This window comes from Rhyacophila brunnea, unplaced genomic scaffold, assembly GCF_057557595.1.
Source record: "Rhyacophila brunnea isolate RB1 unplaced genomic scaffold, BYU_Rbru_1.0 scaffold_9, whole genome shotgun sequence".
Classification (NCBI taxonomy): domain Eukaryota; kingdom Metazoa; phylum Arthropoda; class Insecta; order Trichoptera; family Rhyacophilidae; genus Rhyacophila; species Rhyacophila brunnea.
Window position 1 is genome coordinate 41,872,903 of NW_028233361.1, and position 26,081 is coordinate 41,898,983.

At 33.5% G+C, this 26,081-nt stretch overlaps 1 protein-coding gene across 2 annotated transcripts in view; it reads left to right on the forward strand.

Annotated features, from left to right (window-relative positions):
- Positions 1-25,279, forward strand: part of SPoCk (secretory pathway calcium atpase) — a 57,579-nt gene extending 32,300 nt beyond the window's left edge. For both annotated transcript variants that reach the window (XM_085959797.1, XM_085959798.1), the window contains exons 5-17: positions 495-732; positions 821-952; positions 5,092-5,252; positions 7,894-8,039; positions 9,070-9,272; positions 10,758-10,937; positions 11,279-11,376; positions 11,595-11,682; positions 12,576-12,705; positions 18,692-18,861; positions 21,175-21,338; positions 22,426-22,663; positions 23,197-25,279. In XM_085959797.1, the coding sequence (XP_085815923.1) occupies positions 495-732; positions 821-952; positions 5,092-5,252; positions 7,894-8,039; positions 9,070-9,272; positions 10,758-10,937; positions 11,279-11,376; positions 11,595-11,682; positions 12,576-12,705; positions 18,692-18,861; positions 21,175-21,338; positions 22,426-22,663; positions 23,197-23,318 (2,070 nt within the window). In that variant the 3' untranslated portion in view covers positions 23,319-25,279. The remainder of the gene's footprint in view (positions 1-494; positions 733-820; positions 953-5,091; positions 5,253-7,893; positions 8,040-9,069; positions 9,273-10,757; positions 10,938-11,278; positions 11,377-11,594; positions 11,683-12,575; positions 12,706-18,691; positions 18,862-21,174; positions 21,339-22,425; positions 22,664-23,196) is intronic.
- The last annotated feature ends 802 nt before the right edge of the window (positions 25,280-26,081 follow it).

The window sequence follows — 26,081 nt, forward strand, 5'->3', positions numbered from 1 at the left end:
AAATTTATTATTGTTGATTGAGTTTTCCCATCTCCACCCGCCATGTATATGCAGCCGCGGTTAGTCAAATACACTTTTATTATTTGACTATAGTCGATTTCGAATAAAATTATGTCACATGTACAGTATAATAAAACATCAGAATAGGACGCCAAAGATGAATAATATGTACAGTGGCCACATAAATTTTTTCTGTGGTTGCCTATGCAACCACGCTAAAAAACATTGTGGATTTGCTATCAAGTATTTTAATACAAAAAGATTATATTAGTCCCTCTAGCATGGTATTTGCAAACAATGTTAAATAATTTAATTACCAAAGTAAAATATTAAAATAGGTTACAAATTTTTTTTATTTACGTATTACAAATACTGCCAACATAGCTAAATTTTAATATTAATTTCTCAAATACAATTGTTTTAATTCTATGTGATAAATTCAAATCCTAGTCCTCCAACTTAGTCAATCCATATTTGATTGATTTCTCTCAAAGGGCATAGTGGTGAGTACTGGCGAACGCTCCGAGTTTGGCGAAGTGTTCCGCATGATGCAGGCAGAGGAGGCACCCAAGACCCCCCTGCAGCGTTCCATGGACGCGTTAGGGGCGCAACTCTCCCTTTACTCGTTCTGCATCATCGGCGCCATCATGCTGCTGGGCTATCTCCAGGGAAAGCCCATCGGAGAGATGTTCACCATCGGAGTGAGTCTGGCTGTCGCCGCTATTCCTGAAGGTGAATCTTTTAATTTCCATCAAAATTAAAATAATAAAAACCATAATATAAAATATAATGGAAAATATTAAACAATATTGCTTTACAGGTCTACCGATTGTGGTTACCGTCACCCTGGCTCTCGGAGTGATGAGAATGGCCAAGAGGAAAGCCATTGTGAAAAAATTACCGACCGTGGAAACTCTTGGATGCGTCAATGTTATATGCAGTGATAAAACAGGTAGGTTTTTTCATTCTTCGTCTTTTTTAAAATAATCATAATCGTGTTACCGACACAAAAGTGCATTGTCAGGGTGTGAGAGACGGTGTACTATTATATTTGTGAGATTTGGTCAAAGATGGCCATTTAAATTTCAAAATTCCCACGATACTGGGACAGGCAAAGTTCAAAAATATACCAATTGATGCTTTCCCATTCGAATGGAGTGGCAGTTCAGCCGCATACCCAAGAATCAATGTCCCCGTAATATCTAGCCATAACTAGAATGTAAACTCATTTCGAAAACATAACCAATGTAATTATTCTGTGGGGATTTTGAAGCTCTATCCTAGAACAACGCCCACGATGGCCGCGTGGCTTAAGCGTCGGTCAATAACGTCGTGGCTCCTTTGGTTCGAATCCTGGGTCTGGCAAATATACATATTGTTTTTCAATTTGTGTTTGAGCAATTGAGAGTATTGACCTAATAGGTTGAGCAAGTGGCTGACATCCATTTCTTGTAAAAACAAAATCTGTTAATCTTTCACTTTTTGTAGGCCCATATATTAATGATCTCATTAAGATAGGACATTCTGTACCTATTTATTATATATTATCTGTTGAATTTTATTCGTGATATTTATTGTCCAATGTATGTTTTTTTTTCGAATAAAAACATTGTGACTAGGTACGTGGGAACTGCCATTTTTAAATTGACACATTGAAATCTTGCTTCAACCTCTGCTGTTCCTACGGAGGAAACCAGAAATCATAAGGTTACAATAGGCATACAGAATATTCTGTGTGCAGTCTATGGCTAGACCTGAATTTTATTCGAAATAATTGTATTTTTCTATGATATTATATTATGTATCTCTAATAACCATTTGGATTATTGATTGATTGTCTTGTCTTCACAACATTTTTAAAAAACATCCCCAATTCAGTCAGGTTAAATCTATGCCACAGGAAAAGGGAGGTCAGTCTAAAAATTAAAAAGAATCATTTCTTTATATCAAATTAGTCTTATACCCCGTGTACACATGTATGGATTTACTGCTGACAGTACGTATTATCTTGGCCATAACAAGAAAATGCACATGTAATGTACATGGCCGCGATAATATGTACCATCAGCATTAAATCCATGCGTGTGTAAACGAGGTATTAATCCGTCTATGCTTAATTGAGAAAGAGGATGAGTAGAATTAACTATGTTAAATTAGTAAATTTCTCACTTACAAAGGTGTCCAAAACCATGTTATCTTAAATTTATCTCCCTTTTACTGTCTCACACTAAATTGCATTTGGAGTTTTTTGAAATTCGATTAAAATATTATCATAGAGATATAAAACAATGACACTAAATATTTATTTCTTTATCGTGGAATAAAGAAATCTTTCTGATGTAATGATAATGATTATGCGACCTATATCTTTGATGGCCTAATATTTTATTTACCTGTATTATCTTTTCATTCGGAAACCACGTAGTCGTGTACGATTTTGATAAAGAATACTACGAATTAACAGGAGATATTTAACTCTTTTACTCCCAGCTGATTTAGCCTAGCATATGCGAAAACTCCCAAGCGTTTTTTGACAAAAAATCGTCGATTTAGTTTTTTTTAAATAACTAATTCTACACATGTTTTAAAAATTTTAAACTTTTTTTTTGTGTTCTTAATGGTGTATAAAGCAATAATAAGTAATAATATTGATAGTTTACATCAATAAAACAAAAGAAAAAAATAATGTATCAATATTTATTTAGAAATGAACGGATAAAACTATGTTTGAACAACAAAACAAGTGTGACAACATTTTTTTTATTTATAATTGATATATCAAATTTTATAATATAATCTATCCTTATGTAGTAACAGAAAAAAAAATAAACATATTATTATTTCTCTATGAAATAGAATTTTTATAAAGTAATCAAAATCGTATAGTGTCAAGGTATTCAAGAATATTATTCAATTCACGAAATCGCAAGAGAATTCGATACAGTATCGAGGACTAACTGATATGGGAATGAAGTAATTTCAAAAAATAAGTCTCAAAGCACTAAATCATTTATAATAATATTTATATTCATGTATTTTTTCACCATCTTACCAAAAGTACAGTGGCATCCATTGTTAGTTCAAAAATTACAAAATTCATTTTGTGATGTGATATATGAATCATAAAACAACTAAAAGAAATATCAGAATTTAAAATGTGTCATAAAAATAATGTTTTATTCTTTTTATGACCCTCTTTGGTCTCAAGTTCGACAGCAGAGCAATTATGACTTGTGAGTTAATAGGGTATGACATAACGGGAAAAAATTTGGAATAAATCGTAAATTTGGTTCCAAACTTTCGGCCGATGGATCGGCCCAGATGGAGTTTTCGCATAGGTATGGTGGGCCGAAATATTGGCCGAATGGGAGTAAAAGGGTTAAAATGTCCATTGAATTAATATAATCCACTTGAATTAATAATTACTAACAATTGCTAAGTTTGTTTAATGGCTCTTATCAAATTATGAATCTTGTTATCACTGGATTTCATTGACATAATGTCTTACTTAATGCCTACTGCTAAAAATTTAATATTTTTTTTATTCAATGAATAATTCACAAGATTTAATAATGCAACATTCTTTATTGAATATACAGACGGCCATCGACTTTCGTACAATTCGCTATTTCGCACATTTCTTAAAATTTAGATTTTTGTTGATAATGCAAAAACTGTGCGCTTCCACAAAGTCGCTTCTCTCTCGTCCGTTCCCCCGTCACCTTCTCAAATACGTAACTTGAGTTAGGACGCATGCCGATGTGTTGTGCGTTTTGCCAGTTTATTTGTTTATAGAAATATTTCACCCATATAAATTTATAAACATGAGTGAGAAACGGGGAAACTGCACTGTTGATACGGACAAAAATAAATTAAGGACTCGTACACTTCATAAAATCGAGACAAAGATGGAAGTAATATGGTAAATTAAAACTCACTCAGAACCTCTGTCAAATAAATACTTAATTGGGCAAGAGTTAAATGAAATACAAAATGAAAGTGAAGAAGGCGTAGCTTTATAAACTAATCGTCAAGACATTGACAATCAAAAATATGAATGAAGCCTTCATGCATCTTCACAATTTTTTGACTATCATGGAAGAATGTGATCTCGATGGAGAGCATATATCTCAAGTATGTAGAGCAATTTATAAAGACACAGCATGTTATACAGCTTTTTTATCAAGAAATGAAAAAAAGAGTGGTATTCAACTATCTCTTGACAAGTTTATAAAAAAAACCCCTGATTGCTAATACGCCTCATTAACTTTATTATACCAATTTTGAAAAATAAATATTTTAAACTACAATTTTTTTACATTGCCCTACTTTTGTACATTCACCATTCATACACATCTTCAGGAACCAATTACATATGAAAGTCGAGGGCCACCTGTACATACTCGTAATTCGGAAACACCTTTTGAAACCTTTCCGTATTATGTATATTCCAATGCAGAATATTACATTCTTAAATCTTGTGAATTATTCGTTGAATAAAAAATAGTTTCTTAAATTATTGGCAAGTGCATGTACGCTAAGACAAAAAATTTGGAGATCCCAAAGTTGGTTAGGAATCAAGGTATGTACCTTTTATTGGCACCTTGATTCAAACCATATAAGCCAGTTGCCAATATTAGCATAATTTAATTAGGTAGGGTGCAGGTGGCTAAATTGATAAAGCACATTGGCTGGATCCCACCCGTCACCATATTTATTTTAATATGATAGATATTTTTCTGAGGTGTTTGCGAATTATGTGTATTCTTTCAACAAGAGAATTTCATCAGTTCAGTTTTTGACATCACGATTCTATGGATTAAGTCGCGTCCGTGTGCCCGGGAGTGAATACAACTTTGTTGGAATTTCTGAGTTGTGTTTATATTTCTACCGGGTGGAATGTCAGCCAGGATTGTTAAGTTGTTACTACCTTGGTTACTCTAGTAATCCTATCGCAATACATACCACTCGCGGTGGGTACAATTGAATAACGGTGCAGGTGTGGTAGATGTTTTGGATGGTGTGTTCTACCGTATTGTATTCAGGTGTATCCGAGTATGTAATTTTCTAATTATAATTTTTGTTTCACAGGTACTCTGACGAAAAACGAAATGACAGTAGTGATGCTGGCAACATCGGACGGTTACCATGCGGATGTGACTGGAGCCGGTTACAACGACCGCGGCGAGATCATGATACACAAGTGCGACAATCCCGATCTTGCGAGAATGTCAGTGTTCTCGTTGCTAGAGGTGAGAAACATTGTGTGGACTATTGTTTTACAGTATTTTATGTATGTCATGAAAATAAAATCCCTGTAAACATAGGAATGCAATCCCAGCAAATTCAACATAGAATATAAATAGCTATTTTAACCCTTAGAATGCTACGCAACGATATATCGTTGTTTTTGATACTGGCCAGAAATGCTAACAACGATCGTCGTTTTGCATGGCTGAAATGTTAAGTTGATTTGGGAACATACTACTGCACCAGTGGTACGAAACATTGCTTTACCATCTATTTAGTTGTATTGTTGTGTAACATAACCCGATTCATATGTTTTGTTACTGGGTAGGTTTTGAACTTATAACTATTGTATTTTTTTTCATGGCATCACCTTTTTTACAGTAGAAACATTAATTCTGAATACAATTTACAGTTTACAATGTAAACATTTGTTTACAGTAAAATTTTTGGTGGAAGGACAATGTTTTATTTTATTTTATCCATTTGAAATAATGGGAAAGTCTTTTACTCAACTCAGTGTTTAAAGTAAATTGGATTTGTGCTATATAAAAACAGTTTCATTTAAGTATAAAAAAATAATTAAAGAAAATCATTTCCAATACATATTTTAAATGTTCCAATAAAGAAACACCATAAAGACCCTTTTCACAAATCACGCATATTGTACGCGATCTTTTAACGAGGCCACCATGCAAAAAATTTCTTTTCGGCCGGGTAGTTTCCTAATTCCACTACTTTGTATTATCCTTCGTGTGGGATAACCGATTGTTTCCAATAACTGGTAAAAATCAAAACTCCGTGCGCGGATCGTGCATTTCGCTCGCTCTCGCGATCGCCCGTATGATGGAGCGAGAAAGAGATATGTCAATTACTTTTAATAGCACATGCAGCGGGCGATATCTAATTGCCTCATTATCTATTCAAAACGATAAATTAATTACGAAACGTGTTTTCATAATATTCCGATTTCGCAGAATCAATTAGAGTGGTAAGGTGTCTAAAAATAATACAATACTTTAATTTATCGACAATTATTGGTAGCAATCCTCGACCGGATTTTGCACAACATCGTAGTAGCCAAAGGGTTAATACATTTTAGTATCTTTAAAAGTGACCTCCTATTGTGTCTTATACTGTGATAACATTATGATGCACGTTGCATACTGTCACATGATGTCACAGTAAACTGCCGCTACGGAAAATGGGGTATAATGTCGTTTGTCTTGGTGTTTAAAATGTTATCAGACTGATGCTCCATCCCGTAGCACATTTTGAACCTTTAAACTAACATTGTCATTTAAAAAATCTGCCGAAATCATCAGAATAACAATGAGGTCACCTCACGCATACCACACTGCATCGACACCTACATGACTCAATCAATGTTTTTTGTCATTTTCTACATACTTAAACATTTTCGACTCATGTCGAAATTGCGTGTTTTTTGTTTTTAGTGGTTGGCACTATGTATTTTCTATAAAAATGTTGTCTATTATCGATGGTCTGCAGGATGCAATTTTAACGTACGCACACGTAGAAACTGTTAAAATTAATTGAAATTAGTATGAATAATGAATAATAATTCAAAATACTACAATAATTTAAAATGAATTTATAGAAATAGTGATCGTTCAAAATATTCTGCAGAATGACTAAACCATAGAGTAATTGGCACTATGTATTTTCTATAAAAATGTTGTCTATTATCGATGGTCTGCAGGATGCAATTTTAACGTACGCACACGTAGAAACTGTTAAAATTAATTGAAATTAGCATGAATAATGAATAATAATTCAAAATACTACAATAATTTAAAATGAATTTATAGAAATAGTGATCGTTCAAAATATTCTGCAGAATGACTAAACCATAGAGTAAATTTGTCGCCATAACAGCATGACAGTAAGCGACGTGCATCATAATGTATTTGAACCTTTAAGCGTAAAATATTCAACTAACTTGTGTTGCCAACACTCACGTATGTGTGCGAAAAATGGACTTAATGTAAGGAAATACAAATATTGCAAGTAGCCCAACGTGGCATGGAAATGTGCATGTTGGGCATAATGCGCAAATACTACATGATAAACCAATGGATAAGAAAGCAGACAAGAGTACGCGATGTGATAGAGCTCGCTAAGCAGATGGAATGGCAATGGGCTAGACATGTCGCTTGGCGAGTGAATAACCGTTGGACAAATGCCATCATGCAGTGGTACCCAAGGGGCACTAAATTACCTGATGAACGAACTCATAAAGTTCAACGGATGTACATGACAGCGAAGAGCTAGGGACCGAGAAGAGTGGAGGGAGTTAGGGGAGGCTTTTACACAGCAGTGAATTGACCACGATTGATGATGATGACAAATTACGGCAGTAGTGTTTATGAAACATCGTTTCAAATTCTGTGTAAAATTTCTTTCACGGCATTCTAAGATTGTTTTAGCTGTTAATGCATAAATGCGGTGCCATTAATAAGCAACTAGGAATAAATGAAAATTCAACTATTTTTAATTTTTGTTGTTGATAGCTATTTTGGCTGTAACACAATATATTTGTAGGAAAAGCTTTGTGAAGTGGATTTCGACAAAGTGAATCTCATTTCAATTGTTGAATAAACGACATGTTCCTATTTTATGTAGGCTGGTGCGGTTTGCAACAACGCTGTGATAAATGGCGATGTGTTACTCGGCCAACCAACAGAGGGCGCCATGCTAGCCGCTGCCATGAAGCATGGAATATACGCCGCTCGAGACCAGTATGTCAGAATTCAAGAATATCCTTTCAGGTAATAGTTTATGATTATTTTGTGCCTAATGTATCGTTATATATCTTGGATTGATTGTTACCACATTTAAATAGCATGCTAATTACATATATCTAATGGTCACCTAATCGTTACGCGCGTCTTTAGCGTCCAATAAATATGGCCCAGGTGATATTAAGGGGCCAGGTGCCGTGTGAATATAGAAAATTAAGAATTTGGGTTAACCTCAAAAGCTAAACCTGCATAATCTGTAGACTGTATGAAATATGAATGTGTCATTATAATTCCCTGTCTTTTTTCGAATTAGAAATTAACATTGAGATATGAAAAGACAGGGAAGCACCTGATCCCTTAAGAAAATAATAATAATCGTGTCAAGTAATTTGTAAATGATCCCTTAGGCCAGGGGATCACAAAGTGTGTCTCGCGGGCCAATTATGTCCCGCGTAATTTTTTTTATGTGTGACGCGAGATTTTAGTTAAATCTGTATTATTTTTTTATTCTTCATATCGAATATTAAAAATTACATTTAATATTAAATATTCTCTGGCAAGAATGAAAACTTTCACTTGGGGTATATCCAAATATAATTAAACATGCTCATCAAATGGCTTCTTTATTTGGAGTACCTATATTTGTGAAAAAACATTTTCTACAATGAGCATTAATAAATCAAACATAGATCAAAATTAACAGGCTGTTTTGCGTATTCACACCACAAAATTTGAGCCTAGATTACAGGATTTAGTTTCAAACAAACAATAAAATTGCATAAATCACATGGTAAAAAAATTTTAATATTATTTTTTAGTATTCTAATAAAAGTTATAATAATGTATATTTTGTTAAAAATATAAGCTTACACAATGAAATGTTTTTTTAAATTTTTTGCCCTTGTTTTTTAAAAACTGAAAATATTTACAAAAGAAAGAGGGTGGCCTGCCAAATATTTTTGATTTCAAAACGAAAAAGTTTGTGAACCCCTGCCTACGTGTATGATGCCATTAATATAAAATGCGATGAAATAAACGATTGAATCTCTAATTCCAGCTCTGAGACGAAAATGATGGCGGTGAAATGCAGTCCGAAGTACGGCGAGAATGCCAACAAAGAGATATACTTTGCGAAGGGTGCTGTGGAGAAAATATTACCGCAGTGCACCAGATATGTTTCACCCGAAGGACAGTTCGTCACACTAACCAAGCAGAAAGAAAATGAATTCCTGGCCGACACTTATTCTATCGGAAGAAAAGGTAAATATTGAACACTAATTTGTCACTATTTTCTTTTATTCACGTGTAAACATCTTAGCTCGTGCTCCCCACAATAATACGTATTTTGTCCTTGCCCTATAGTGACCAACCTTTTTGGAACGCTTGAAACATTTTGTACAAAAATTACGGAATCCCTACTTGGCCGATACATAAGTAAGTATCAGTGGGGAAGGGCGGTGGTGGGCTGTTAAGATCCGACATTAATAGCACACAGTTAACTTTGTTAATCATACGTATATGTTTTCTTTGAACTAAAAATACAAATTGCAGATGGAATTGGTCAGTTTTTAAAATTCAATTAAAACCTGCCTTTAGTGTGCACTATTTACGCCGGATTACACAGGCTACTTTCACCCCTCGCCACTGTAGTACATACTTACGTAGGCAAAGTGCCACCCATTTTCAGGTTCAAATTTCATGAAAATTCATTACCTACTACATTTTATTAATTTTGAAAAATATATCCGCAAACAACCATGTGCATTGTTGGCGAAAAAATTTTCACCTCAACGGTATCTACTCAATAGTTTGTATTAATCACATTTCTTCGCCTTACTTTTTCACCTCTTTAGAATATACTGCCTGTAAGCAATAATTCGTGACTGACCTGATCTTCGAATATCCAAATCAATTGAACACATTTCCACATTTAATGGGCACGCCAATAAAACACATAACACTTTGCTTTAACTGCAAAAATGCGTTGGCAGAAACAAACCGAATAGTCCGTTGAAGACGGCAACACTTATTACTGACAATTCAATAATTATTAGACTATTGTTATTCATTTGTTTTTTGTTTGTACAAAAATTACCTTTACAATTAAAACTCGTCAGATACTTCTGTAATAACCATGATGAGATATTACTACTCAAGAACATTCAAAGTCATTGTATAAAAATATGTCACAAAAAACGGTTTCAAGTTCCACAAGCCTTTGAGGATTCTCATTTTAGTTTTACCACTCTGGAAGCTCAACTACTGATTAGCTTTCTGCAAGATAAATTCAATTTGAAAATGAACCCGGACAGAGATATCGTCAGTGTTTTGTAAAAATGGAGAATTAACCAAAATGCTACATATTTTACAGGATGAGGATTTTTAGCTTTTTACATTTATTTATTAATTACCTGTGGATGATTATAAATGTCTTAACAAGTTTATAATGAAGCATAGAAAGAATACTGTCCTTATAATAGGCATTATAATATAATATTTTAAAAGGCCTAAGATGTCATATTCGCTTTTTATTTATAATACTATGTGGATATTCGCCCTTACGATTATCGTTTTGAGTACTTTTTATAAAACACCGACGATATATTCTATTGGGTAGTAAGTACGATCGTTGATGCTGCGGTATTCCAACGTTAGCTGTATAGAATAGAACAAAACTCTTAGAACAAAATTAGAATTCAAATTCAATTTCAGGATCAATATATATATAATATAATATACTTTCAGGTTTAAGAGTAATCGGTGTTGCAAGTGGCTCCAGCCTCCAGCAGTTGACATTCCTGGGAGTGGCGGGTGTTTGTGATCCGCCTCGCGCCAGTGTTCCACCCGCGCTAGCCGCCCTGCGTCAGGCAGGCGTGGCTGTTAAGATGGTTACCGGAGACGCACAGGAAACTGCAATCGCCGTCGGTAAGTTGGAGCTTTCATCTTTTTTGTGAGATTTTCTAAAACCAAACAACTGCAGATATCAATTAACACAGGATGTAGTACAAGGTGGAATTGTTTGATGGTTATGTATTATCATATTGTCATAATCTTTTAAACAGTTCACAGCAATTGTATGGAAAGACTCACTCTTAATAATTTCTTCTAACAATTCTTAATAACTGAAACGGAGACAAATCGATCAGCAAAACTGATTGTTTAAAAGCATCTTTAGCTTCAGCTTCAGTTTTAGATCATTAGCGGCCGTTTTAGATTCATGAGGTCAATCCTAATTGATTAATTGAAATATACCTTTATTTTTACAGCTCAAATGATCGGCTTGGATACAATCAACATGCAAACACTCTCTGGAGACCAGCTCGACAATTTAGACTTTGACCAATTGGACAATATGATTGAACACGTTAGTAATCAGTTTATATTTTTAAATAACCATAGTAAAACCCTGTTAATTCGAAAACGACGGGACAGAAAATTTGTTAAAAAATGTTTGTTCATGTTTACGAGGTTTTACTGTAACATTTAAATTATCACCTATTTTATTAAGTTACTAACATACATTTTGTTGTCGTCGAAGATAATGTTATATTGCAACTCTACAAAACGTCTTTTCTCCAACAGGTCAGTGTATTTTACCGGGTAACACCAAAGCACAAATTGGCGATCGTAAAAGCTCTGCAAAGACGAGGAAAAATTGTTGCCATGACAGGTTAGTGATGCTTCTTTTGTCAAAACGGCACCTTAAATACTGCAAGCCCGCCGTGAATTTGAACCGTGTAAGTCTTCATTTGAATGCAGTGAAGACCAAATCCATCTACAAACTGCACACATTGACACTGATACTCCTCTGTGGGTTTACAGTCTGCCTGTCAAGCTGGTGACTACGTTTAAATACTGCTATTTTCGTATACAGTGTCTTTTTTTTGGGCGTTTTACACACGCTTATACGTTTGAGTTTCACACGCCGCTGCTGTCCTGCTACCCGCGCGTTCACTCTGGCCAAGCACTTAGGTGTCACAGTTTCCGACGCTGGCGGTCTTGCTACTAAATATGAAATCTTCATGGATATGGCAGGGTCTGCATTTAGCCAATGGTGTCGTATAGAGGTCAACACTGTATTCTGTGAAAACCAAATTTTGTTTATTCAAAGTGTGCAAGCTACCTGTGCTCCTACCAGGCCGAAAAGATCCTGACAATTGAACTTTGTGAATCCGATGTCTTCACCGAATCTTTTGGTATACTTGTACAACCGCGTTACAAACACTCGACTTCGTGAGCTGACACGTCAGTCCTCGGTAACTGACGTAAGCAAGAATATTCGCTACTGGATACCGCCAGAAAATGCGATACTCCACATGCTAATAGCATAGCCTCAAACATTCCTTCACCATGTCAAAAGTGATCTACGTGCAGCAGGTCTCAATTGGCGGTGTAATAGTAGTTGGTGAAAAAAATATAATGAAACCGTTGTTTTTAAAATAGCTCTCTTGTAACGTTGTAAATTTTGTCTAACGCTCTTTTAACTTAAGCGCAATCGATATGTATTGAAAAGTCACTAGTCAAATGTATTGATTGACTTATTGATTGTTTCCTATCTTATAGGTGACGGAGTCAATGATGGTGTGGCTTTGAAGAAGGCAGACATTGGTATTGCGATGGGAAAGAACGGAACTGACGTATGCAAAGAGGCCGCTGACATGATTCTGGTTGATGATGATTTTGCTACCATCATGTAAGTGAAAGTTTCTTATCAAAGGCAGCAAAATATTAGGTTATGCCAAGACTGCCAGTTGTGCAGAGATAAATGATTATTAAATAAAAATAATAACTATACGCACATGACTGACAAAGTTTAGTGTGCACTATTTTTGTCGGGATCTTCACAGCCTACCTCTACCCTTCGCCAATGATATTAATATACTCTTTCTCCCTCAAGTACACACACTTACATATCGTCGTTGAAACTAGAAAATTGTGTAACTCCAAAAACACTACTTTACAGGAGAGACAAAAAACATTATGGTTTCCTATACAAATGTATGGTTTTGGAGTGAAATCATCCATGATTTAACAATGATACAATTTTTCTGGAATTACAAAATTTGCAAGACGGATAGATATTATCAACGGCCACTAGATGGCATTCAAAGTCAATTTTCGATTAAAACGGAGTTACACAATTTTCTAGTTTCAACGACGATATAGTCATTTCCATTGCAAAATATGTGTTTTTGATATTTTTGTATAATTAAAACTGCAAAAATCGCCTTTACACACATGCAAAACAACACAATTTACAAAAATTGCATTTTCGCTGTAATTATAAAAACCTTTTTTGAATTGATTCGAGTGCCATACATTTTGTAAACTGTTTTTATGCTCCCCTGAAAAGTTTGCAGATATACAATTTTGCAATGGAAACGACGTAATATTTTCTCTCACCTTTTACGCCTTTTAATATTCCTTCTCACTCCCGCACAGTTTCGTATATGATTATGTTTTCTCTCTCTGCATTACCGATAGACAGGTAAATCAAACATCGAGGTTTAAGAAACGACACCTCATAAGTGACAAAATAACAACTTTCCAGGAGAGGGAAACAACTCGCCTGCACGCTATGTGTATGATATTTGATATTACAAATCAATGTTTTTCATCTATAGTGAATAATGTATGTATGTAGTATGAAGAATGCTTGCATGCATCTGACAGGTGGTTTGCAAACAAAATGATGCGTTTATGAGTTATAATTAGTTGCAGTGGCGGCCGGTGATCATAAAATTAGGGAGTTCATGCAAAGACAAGCATTTTCCTTTTTGTGGTATTGAAAAAAATCGGCAATAGCCTTCAGAGTGGAGGTAGGCTTATGCTTAAATATATAATACATCTTAGGGGGGGGGGGGGGGTTGAGAAACGAAACGACGCTCACATTCACCGACAGCATTTATTTATTGTCAAAGTTATAAAGTCCAAGCTTCTGGATAATGATAGGTATGATGCAAAAGGCATACAAACTCTTTTCGATTTTTATTGTAATACATTTCATATGTGCCAACGTAGTTTCCACGTTTGACACTCCTAACTTCCATAAATTATAACTGATGCAAGTATTTTAGACAATATGTCATTGGTGCAAAGCCGTAAACTCCTCATTTGTGTAGCTCCGATAGGTAGTACGCGGGTTATGGTCGGTTGAAGTTCACATACTGACGCAATTCGGGCATATCTTATACTCCCCTTTCGGTTATTTGCATCCCACATTCTCTGCATATACCTACGCGCTGTATCATTTTGATAAATACTATGGATCGGTGATTTTTCAACGGGATATAGTTACTATCTGTTAAAAAATTGCTAATACTTTGTACACCTCAACTCCAGAATTGCACTCCAAATGGGACTGATTTGAAAGACGTATTCAAAATGAAAAATACTTCGGTAACACGAATATTGTATTTGATAGAATAATTTATATTTCTTTTCTTCAATAATTGACATTGGAAAATTGCTTTGTTCATCTTCTTAAAAAATATTTTATCCTCTTTTACGTTCAAAATAACGCTCATACTCCACATACACTATTGAAATACCTAATATTGTAGAAATTGTTACAATGTAACGCTTTTGTTAACCTTTTAGCAGCCCAGCTGATAATACTAGGTATAACTCCAGGGCCCAAGAATTAAATAATATATAAAAAAATAAATTACCAGTGGAAAATTTTATATCTAGCACTTACATATGATGAGACATCATTTGAAGTTCGTCGAAAGGGTTTTTCATTCATAATTTCATGAAAATGTCGGAAAATTTGCACCAAGGTTAGGGTTATCACAACACTGCGAATTTACAAGAAATAGTTCAAAAATAATTTTTAAAAAATTCAAAAAAAAAAATTATAAAATTTATAAATTTTACAAGTACACATTTTTTTGCAATATCGGTATTATTTTCGATATTATATTTTTGATAGACTAGTGTTCAGTAATTTTGTTGCGAGAATTACGTGACATGAGCATGCACACTCCCAAAAATGTGTATATATCATCGGTTGTGCAGTCTACCCACTCAGAACTGTGATATTTTTTGTAGCAAATTTAAATTGTTTATTTGTCTCTCGCACTATCATTTCAATAAAGGAAATGTGGATAAAACACTTGAAATAATCCATTTCAAGTGCATCCGAAGCTAAACTATCTGCTTTGCATCCCGATTCAGTATCATCGAATGAAAATGCGCGCGGGTCAAATAAATCCGATTTCCACTCAAATGTCGGCCTTTCAGTAGCTTCGGATGTAGTTGGTTCATTTTCTTCAACTTCCAAAGTATCGTCAACTTCATCAACTTCGGAATCATCACTATCGTCTTCAGATTCAATCGTTTCTAAAAGATTGTCAATTTCACCATCTTCACAATATTCATCCATTTTGAATTGGAAAAATTGGTAAACTAAACTCGTAAATATAACACTTTTGTTTGTCCAAATTGAATGCAAAATATAAATAAAAATAGTCACAGTACTTAGTCACTCGACACAAATAAAATTTTCAATCTGAAAATATCGAAAATGTTTCAATTCAATCTAAAAGTAAACTCGTAAATATAACACTTGTATACGCAAATCATACGCAAAATATAAATATAAATACTCACAACACTTCGTAACTCAACACAAATTAAATTTCAATAAGAAAAAATGCAAAATCTTTCATTTAGAACGCAAATCAGACTATCATCCCGACGACCAAGTATTACGCGATCGCGGGGCGAACTAATGAGTCAACAATTTCTCAGTACATGGGAAGAAATCGGTAACCCTGAATGGGCCTCTCGGGAATCCCCTTTATTCTCGCGATGTATTTGACTTTTCAAACGTTTCTGCCTGCAGAGCTTGCCCATAGATGTCAATACACGTATTAAAATTGAAAAAATAAATATATGACTCATATTAGGCGCAAAAACGGCGCGACGAGTTTCGCTCGTCACGGGCGCACGAAAGTAGATGCCCATGACGAGAACCACTCGTCAGTGGCTGTTAAAGGGTTAAATAACTACTTCTCTTAGAGTAGTATAAGTAGGTACGTAAAAAATTGTAGTATGTATATTATATTATGTAAAGGTTATTAATAGTTTATCAATTACTTACTTACAAGTTTATTTTGCTCTAGGCATAATAAAATTATTTAATTTTTAAAGGTAAAATAATTATAAAATTGGTATTTGTATGTTGAGATTGCTACACCTAACTTAATGAACACAATATCACTCTAATCGATATTTTGATCGATTCAATATTATATGGCAAACAACGTAGCATTTACCTCATAACGTACGAAATAATAATATAATAATTTGAAATATTACGCGGGAATCTTGTACGGACTTCAAAAGCGTTTGTGAGTTGTTATTATTCGCGCCAGTCAAACACAGCATTGTCGTGAAATGTCGTCTGCGCTCGTAAGCTCAGATTGGGAGGCACAGTGTCCCAAGTGAGGTAAATATTGCACGTTCGGAAATAAAAAAAGATCACAACTGAGCCCACATTATCGGCAGCGTGAAAAAAAATCATCGCCAGGCGGTTCGATTTCTCTCCTGCACAATTAATACTACGAAGGACGTACCTACGCATACATGCAGGCCGCCAGAAATTACGCGCATTTTATGCGTGCAGACGGGCGACAAAATAAAGATATTTTACAATAATTAATTCATACAATGTGTAGGTATTTGAATACGTACTTATTATTACATAGTTACGTAATAATTTGGGAGATCAGTGCACCTTTACTCCTATACAAGAGCCGTCCCTGATTAGTTGAATAGTTGACTTAGTAGATAAGAAATATCGTTTAGACGTTTTTAGGGGCTATGTAAATATTTTTTTAAGAATTTTCAGCTTTCGTCGGTAGATGCCAATACTAGCAATATACAGTCGAACTTGGCTATTACGAGAGAGATGGGACCGACTGAATTTGCTCGTTATAAGCATTACTAGTTATATCAGAGAATAGGTTTTGTTAAATCAGCGATCACATAACACAAAAAGTAATTCAAACAAAAATACACAATAATTAGGATTTTTCCCCGAAACAAGCATGGCATTCATAACTACAAAAGAAGTTGTTTATTGTAATGAACGCTGGTAGGTACCCACTGACTTCAGCTTGGATTTTTTACATGAAATTTCAACCATATGCGTGGATATTTTTTCAATGTTGTCGGCGAAAACACCAATTAGGTACTTAGACACTTCACTAGTGTCATAAATGTAGTCCGATCCCGGCGGCATCGGTCTAGTTAACACAATCGCTGCGTACCTTTTAATTAATTTTTAATTACCGCATTTAAATAACAACTGCAGCCGTGTCATCCGCGTCGAATGAGTCAACTGCCCGGTCGGATTTTATTGCTTAGGGTCGAAAATGTTTTAAATGATCGACACATTAACAGTTTTAAGAAAATTTTTGACATTATTTTTACTCGGTATACCTATCCGATAAGTAGCTCATTATAAAAGTGAATAAATGTATGTAGAAAATCATAAACTAAAATGTCAACGAATGTTTCCTCATTACATCCGAGATCTCGCTATTTCCGTGATCGTAATAACCGAGTTCGACTGTATTAACCCTTTTACTCCCACGGGGCCGATATTTCGGCCCACCATACCTATGCGAAAACTCCATCTGGGCCGATCCATCGGCCGAAAGTTTGGAACCAAATTTACGATTTATTCCAAATTTTTTCCCGTCATATTTCGTTCATGTAGACGAAGCATTATATTCACTGTGTGTTGGGTGGTGACTAACATTTATTTTAGTGTCGGCATTGTTTATAATTATGCCATACCCTAATAACTCACAAGTCATAATTGCTCTGCTGTCGAACTTGAGACCAAAGAGGGTCATAAAAATAATAAAACATTATTTTTATGACACATTTTAAATTCTGATATTTCTTTTAGTTGTTTTATGATTCATATATCACATTACAAAATGAAATTTGTAATTTTTGAACTAACAATGGATGCCACTGTATTTTTGGTACGATGGTGAAAAAATACATGAATATAAATAATATTATAAATGATTTAGTGCTTTGAGACTTATTTTTTGAAATTACTTCATTCCATATCAGTTACTGTATCGAATTCTCTTGCGATTTCGTGAATTGAATAATATTCTTGAATACCTTGACACTATACGATTTTTTTTGATTACTTTATAAAAATTCTATTTCATAGAGAAATAATAATATGTTTATTTTTTTTTCTGTTACTACATAAGGATAGATTATATTATAAAATTTGATATATCAATTATAAATAAAAAAATGTTGTCACACTTGTTTTGTTGTTCAAACATAGTTTTATCCGTTCATTTCTAAATAAATATTGATACATTATTTTTTTCTTTTGTTTTATTGATGTAAACTATCAATATTATTACTTATTATTGCTTTATACACCATTGAGAACACACAAAAAAAGTTTCAAATTTTTAAAACATGTGTAGAATTAGTTATTTAAAAAAAACTAAATCGACGATTTGTTGTCAAAAAACGCTTGGGAGTTTTCGCATATGCTAGGCTAAATCAGCTGGGAGTAAAAGAGTTAAATAATGCAAAAAAACGTATTTTGAACAAAATGTCGTTCATTACCTTTGATATCTAATAAATTGGTAAACCTATGAAAATATAATAATGTTTAATATTTGCAGTGCTGCAATTGAAGAGGGCAAAGGAATTTTCTACAACATCCGTAACTTTGTGAGGTTTCAACTGTCCACCTCGATAGCGGCGCTCTCTCTGATTGCGCTGGCAACTCTGATGGGGATTCCCAATCCGCTCAATGCTATGCAAATCTTATGGATAAATATCATTATGGATGGTAAGTCTTGCCCATACAACTAAAGACATTGAAAAAAACTTCCTTTATATTATATCGTGAGTCTAATACTACAAGGTTTTTCATCCTTGAGAAAATAAATCCAATAGTGAAGTAGTTAGTATTCTAAGCTGCCTCACTGTTACTTTTGTTTCGCCAAAGGCAAACACTTGGAACCTTGTAGTCCTCCACTCGCGATATAGACTCAAAATTAATTATCATTATTAAATCGATGGACCCAGTTATTAAATGGTACTCAAAAATGTATTTTTGAGATAATCATGTTTTAATATTTTGAATATTTTACAATACACAAGATTTGACAAGTTTTAAAAGGATACATGTCAGAATTTATCTATTTTAAATTGAAACATATGGTCAATCGCCAGTTTTAAATGGAAACAATTTCGAAATGGATCTGTACAAAACTGGTTTTGTTTGAAAGTTTGTAAAATTTCGTATGGGTTTTTTGGCTCTCAAGGTATCTAAATTATTTTTTTCGAATTGTTTCTGTACAAAACCGACAAGAGCTCATTTTTACGAGTATTTTGATACCAATATCGCGAAATGTCTAATTTTTGACTTGTTGCCGTTTAATACTGGGTCATCGAAATATTAAAGTGTACCTAATAAACTCATATGTTTATTTGTAGCAAACTTCACAATGTTTTTTTTTCACTCGTGTCTGTCAAAAACCGCAAGCGTATCAACAGAAAGATCAGAGAAGAAATAGACTACTTATTCAATTAGAATTTTTTGAAATCAATAAGATATACATCAGTTAGATCTACCGGTTTCATGTAAATTGTATGTATGCAGTTCGCTGTATCACAGTTTACCGTGAGATGTTTTATCAGAATTAGATGGCCATATAGCATTGAGATCGAAAAATTACACATTGTTCGTGGAGCATTTCACCGTGAAGTGAGTTGTATGTATGTTACAAAACCATTTAGATGCGACACTTGTTTGCAGATAGTAATGTTCCAATTTTATTAGATTCAATAAGAACATTTGTTTGATGGATACGACTTGATACTTACTATCACCTACTTGTTAACCTACTTTTGAACCATTCAGAATTGTATATAAATATACAGTATAACCCCTATTTTACGTTTTTTAAGGGACTGAAAAAAAAAACCTAATTGGAGGGAAAATGTAAAAAGGGGGTATTGAAAAAAAGAACATTTAAATTTTGTTTCTAAAAAAATAACGTTTTATTAAAAAACAACATTCAATTTAAATTTTTATTGAAATTTTTTTTATTTTTTATTAAAAAAATCATGTATAATTAGTTTGTTGCATTTTTGTTTTTTTGTTATGTAATTTTCTTTCAAGACTATATAAACATTTAAAAGTGTCATCTTGAATATCAGCAAAGCTTGTAAAGTAGGTTTTTAAACCCTCGATGAACCTCATTGCTTCTTCTTTTGTTGGAATATCAACCTCTTCTTCATCAACCTCTTCTTCATCAGACAGTTCTTCAGCAGACAAGTCTGCTGGTGTTAAATGACTGTCAACAATCTCCAAACACCTTACGCCGTTCGAATGTCACGACCCAATCATTATCAAGCGCGCGTAACTCGCATATTTTGAATATTTCCGACGTAAATCGCGGGAAAGAAAAACGTAAATGCGGGTATTAAATGTACTGAAATACATCGGGACTGAAAAAATTACACGTAATTGCCGGGAAAACGTGAATTCCGGGCACGTAAAAACGAGGTTATACTGTATATTTTATGCATACAAAATGATTTTATTTCAAATTTACTTACCTTACTATTTTTTTCTATCTTTCCCTTGTATGTATTCTGGTGGTTTTGTTACGTATTTTTTTTTTTTAAATATTTTGTTTAGACGTTAATTCAATTCATCAATACCATACGGCCGTCGGTTTCTGATACAACATCTCATGGTAAACTGTGATACGGCCAACTGCATTAGTATAATCTTTCAGACATGATCGTCGGGACCTCACCCCACCACTCCACTGCTGCTAGTTTACTGTTTTATCTAGTTGTGACGCATTGTTGCTAGTGCGGTATGTTATCTCGCTTTGGAACGTTTTGAGATTCTAATAATTTTTGAGTTATAAACAGACACTTGGATCTCATGTTATGTACGTCTTGAATTTAGATTTGTTATGTTCACAATGTTTTGTTTTCTTAAATAAATAAATAAATAATACCATGGAAATTGTCAGAACGCTGATAAAGAGTACACTGGAAATTTACTTGATAAATCTGCCGAAACGATTTGTTTTAACCGCAAAGTCTTTGGATGTCCTGCTATCTGTTAATAACATTCCAGGTCCCCCAGCGCAATCTCTCGGAGTGGAGCCCGTTGACCACGAAGTGGTGAAGCAGAAACCCCGCGATACGAAACTGCACATGATATCCCGATCACTCGTACTCAATGTTCTACTCTCCGCTGCCATCATCATCGCAGGGACTTTGTGGGTTTTCAACAGAGAGGTATAAAAATAATGTTTTTTTCACCAACTCATATCCTTAAATATTATGTTGCGTGCATTATTTCACCAAACGCATGAATCATACTGGAAAAAAACTGCCACCTGTGAACATTCTTGTTGACGCGTTCAATAATACTATATTTTACTAACTGAGCTCTCTCAATATGTTTATGTTCCCTATATCTTACCTAACCACTTTAAATAATTATATTCTTTCTTTATCCATCGCTTACACACATTTACATACATTATGTTTTCTCTCACCTTTTTTTAAACATGTTCCCTCTGTCACCCCCTCTCTCATACGTTTACGTGTATGTTCTGTCTTACTTTACCACTACATATTATTTAATATACTTTCCTTCCTGTCTCGCTCTTTCCTACACATTTACATGTTTTATTTTGTCTCTTCAACTAAGCTCTTTCATTACGTTTACGTTACCTATTTCTCTCACACAGCTTCGTATATGATTATTTTTTTCTCCCTCTTTCCCACAGAGCCTTGTGCGCTGTGTTACAGATGGACCGACAGATAAATCAAGACAAATTAGTATATATTGTACAATAAAACAAAGGTTTCCAAACTTTTCCATTTTACCGCGCCCTTAGTGTATAAAGATTCTTTCGCAGTCTCCAAAAATTGTATGTTCTAACGAGCAAATTGAATATTTTTCCTTCAGAATCACATTCAACTTTTTTTTAGCTTTAAGTGAAAAAGGATTCAAACGTGTAACTGTTTTGTATGAAAAGTTTATTCCTAATATTGGATTACACTCAATGAACTTCTGTGTATAAAATGTTGTTAATATTTTCATCGCAACATATCTAATTTGAATGTTTTTGTTGACGGTGCAGGTACACCTTATACACTATGAAATGTCAATATTTTTTCTTGGAATAGCCATAATGGATCATTTTACAATCGCATATTTTACTTTGATATTGATCCACTTGACTTGGTTACATAATGCACTTGGATCCTTTTAATCATCAGCTTCTTAATTGCAAGTCTAACGACAACAGATCAACATTATTATGCGTGAATTGAAATCGTATTGTAACCAAACTGAATAATTTTTTTATTACAGATGTCTGACAATAAGATAACTCCTCGCGACACCACAATGACATTCACGTGCTTCGTCCTATTCGACATGTTCAACGCATTGTCGTGCCGCTCGCAGATAAAATCGGTCTTCAGCATCGGCCTCTTCGCCAATAAGATGTTCCTGGTGGCTGTCACCCTCAGCCTCGTGGGACAGTTACTCGTCATCTACTTTCCACCGCTGCAGATGGTCTTTCAGACCGAAGCTCTTACTGCCGGAGGTTAGATATTTTAACAATTTCTCAATTCAAGACGATGCTAGCCTACAGTGGCGAAGGGTGGAGGTATGCTGTGGAGATCTGACAATTTGACATAAATAGTGCACACTAAGCTTTGTCAGTCATACTTACAATTTGATTTCATTGTACTAAAAATAAAAATTGTAGATGGTGTTGGTTAGATTTTAAAATTCAATTAAGCCATGCCTAAACCAAACCATAATAGATACAAAATATTTTTGTATTTATGAAATAATATCTAAAATGATGTATGATTTATCGTCATAATTTCAAATATTTTAGAGATGGAAGAATATTTTTTATCTTATATTATGGTTTGGTTCAACGAATAAAAAAAGAAAGGAAGGAATATACTGATTCATTGCAGTATTTTTATCATTTTTACACAAGTGTGCTGTGATTTATTGTATTAGCAATTTGTTAGCATGGAAGGCTACTAAAAAACAGCCTTAATTCCTGATGAAATTGAATTATGGATGCTATTTTATTGACCTGTGAATTTAATTGCATTTCAGATCTACTGTTCCTAGTCTGCCTAACGTCAAGCGTGTTCATCGTAAGCGAAATCAAGAAGCTGATCGAGAGGCAATCGCAGCGGCGGTCCATTTCTTCCAAGCAACGCATGGAGTTCGTATGACCCGCGGAACGGGGCGACACAAAGTGCGATTAGTCCCCGACCACAACAGCCCAACAATAACACCGGTCAATATTACCTACCTATCTTTCAATGAATTCTCTTTGAAAATGGAGAGCGCTCTTTTTTTGTTTATTGTTTACGGTCGGGGAAGGTGAATTTCGAATTATTCGAAGACAGAACACTTCAATTGTCATCGAAAAAAAACCAACGAATATTGGATACTATAAGACAGTTGAATACTACTATCTTTGTTCAATTGGAAGAAACAAAAGAATACCGACAGAATTTGATAACTTTACAATTTTTTATTGTGCAGATGGCATCATTGTTTCTGAAGTGTTTTCGTATAGCTAAGAGCATCCTACACTATTTATCAGTACCCCATATCATTTTGAGACTAATATACAATTTTAATGTATGGTGTTTTTGACAGTGTAGGATACACACAATTTTGATTGCATCTGAATCGATTACTAGGTCTATCTTTTTACTACCTCGCTAAATGCTTTTTTACCTGTTTTCATAAAACTATTGTCGAATTGCATTTAAAATTGTAAATGTGAAAGAAAAAATTCTTTTAAATCGATTCTAAAAAACATTTTATTAGATCGAGTAAACCTTAATGAACAAGTATCATTTCCTATATGAATTCTTTTTTTTTTAAATAGAACACTAATATTTTTGGTGTTAGATATATTTTTATTATTCTATATCTAAACCAACTAATTAGACCCAAGTCATCTGGGTCTTTTTTTCTAAAGATAATAATAAATTGTCAAATAAATTTTGGATTAGTAGATATAGACTAAGTCTTTTAAAAGCCATGCAAAATGGCAGATTGTATTAGAAAAAAATTAATTCTTTATTGTTAAAAAAATTAAATAGCAGATGTGCCCTTACCATAGATAAATTTGATATGCAGTCAATCAATATAAAGATCTATATTTCCATAGACTAAAAAATAATATGGTAGGACATCTGTTGGTGAAATTTTGACTATGTTTATGAGAAAGAATGCTCACTGTATTATGAATGAAACCAGCTGTCACAAGGATAATGTTACCTGACGAATTTTAATGACTTTTTTTTGAAGTTTATTACGTCAGTTTAAAGGTAAAACTCACTAAGTACGTTTGTCTTCGTGATAATTTTGATATCTATCACAAAAACGCATCATTTGTACATATTCCAAATTATTTTAGACTAAATCACTATTTAATTTATTTCATGCGTAATATTATAAGAAGAAAATCAAAATTATCATTTTCTCTGATATATACAATAGTGTTATTTAATGAGTTTTGCTGGATAACTAATGGAGATATTTAAGTGCTTTTGGTTGTTGATGTAAAATGTATTTAATGTGATTTTGTAGAGATCCAACGAAAATTACATTTGATCTTATGATTGCCAAAATTTATCCTATTATTTGTAAAGAAAAGTTGAAACAAAATGTGAAATCAACAATCTCTCGTAGATTATTTGTTATCTTTTTTTTGGTACTTATGTGGAAGAGATAATATTATTATAAGATATTTTGATGAAAATGACATTACGCATTTGATTTATATTTGTAAATATTTCTATATTATGTAAAACTTTCTATGAAAAATGATATTTTATGTCAAAGATGGCTGCTTAAAATTTCACTTTTCAATAGTTACAAAATTACCCCTTTATCTTGTTGTTGACATCTGACTTAAGAATACCATAAATAACAAAGGCAATTATTGTCTCTGAAATCATGCCCAATAATTAGTTTACTATGACATATTATTAAGTAAAGGGCCATAAAACCATTTACCCATTGAAACATGTAAACTTTGTTGTATTTAAATAAAAAAATCAATGCATTAAATTATATTACATAATAAATTGTTGCAACAGAAGACTACTTTCATGGCTATAAAATATTTTCATTTTCACAGTGTTGTCAACTGAGAAAATTTGTAAAACAAAATCTGTTGCATAAAAATAACAAAAAAATTAGATTACGTACTTTGACTCTACTTGTTGGACCCTGTGAAAGATTTAAAAATAATAGAAATTGTAATTTAAATCATTTATTTTGTAATAATGTGTGTTTTATGTGTAAACAGCTGATTATTTTATAATATTGGCTGTAGAAATTATTTATTGACAATTATTTTCAACTGTATTTTATTGGAAACTTATCGACCTAATTAAATTTATAATTAGGTACATTAGTAAATAACAAATGGTAAATTATTATTGTTAACACTCTGAAACTATGACAAGTATGAACTGTCAAATTTATTATAGGCGAGTGGAATATTTGCCAGACTATGATTACATATTATATATTTCGTATGACATTATTGAGTCATTATTTATATGTTTAACTCTCCGGTAAGTACGAGAAAGCACAAAAAATGTTAACTGTAGCCTCTAATGAAAGCTGTTTCGAATCGGAGACGACATAATCGTTCTCCGGCTAGCCGTAAATGTTAGAGATCATAAAACAGACTGCAGTCGCATTATCTGTGATTCTACGGTGCGATTGTATCAAAATATATATCATATTATATTCCTGTCTAACTTTTAGTGTAAATTTGATTACGTCATTCTTGAAAGACATAATATTTAAGCTATATTGTAATAATATTATGTATTCATCATTATCAAATAATGTGAATATTTATATATAATTAAAATCAATTTCGTTTGTCTTTAGAGGCATATAGTTCTAATTATAAGCAATTTAATTTAATTTTTCTTGCTAGGTCCATTTCTGTTCCTTAA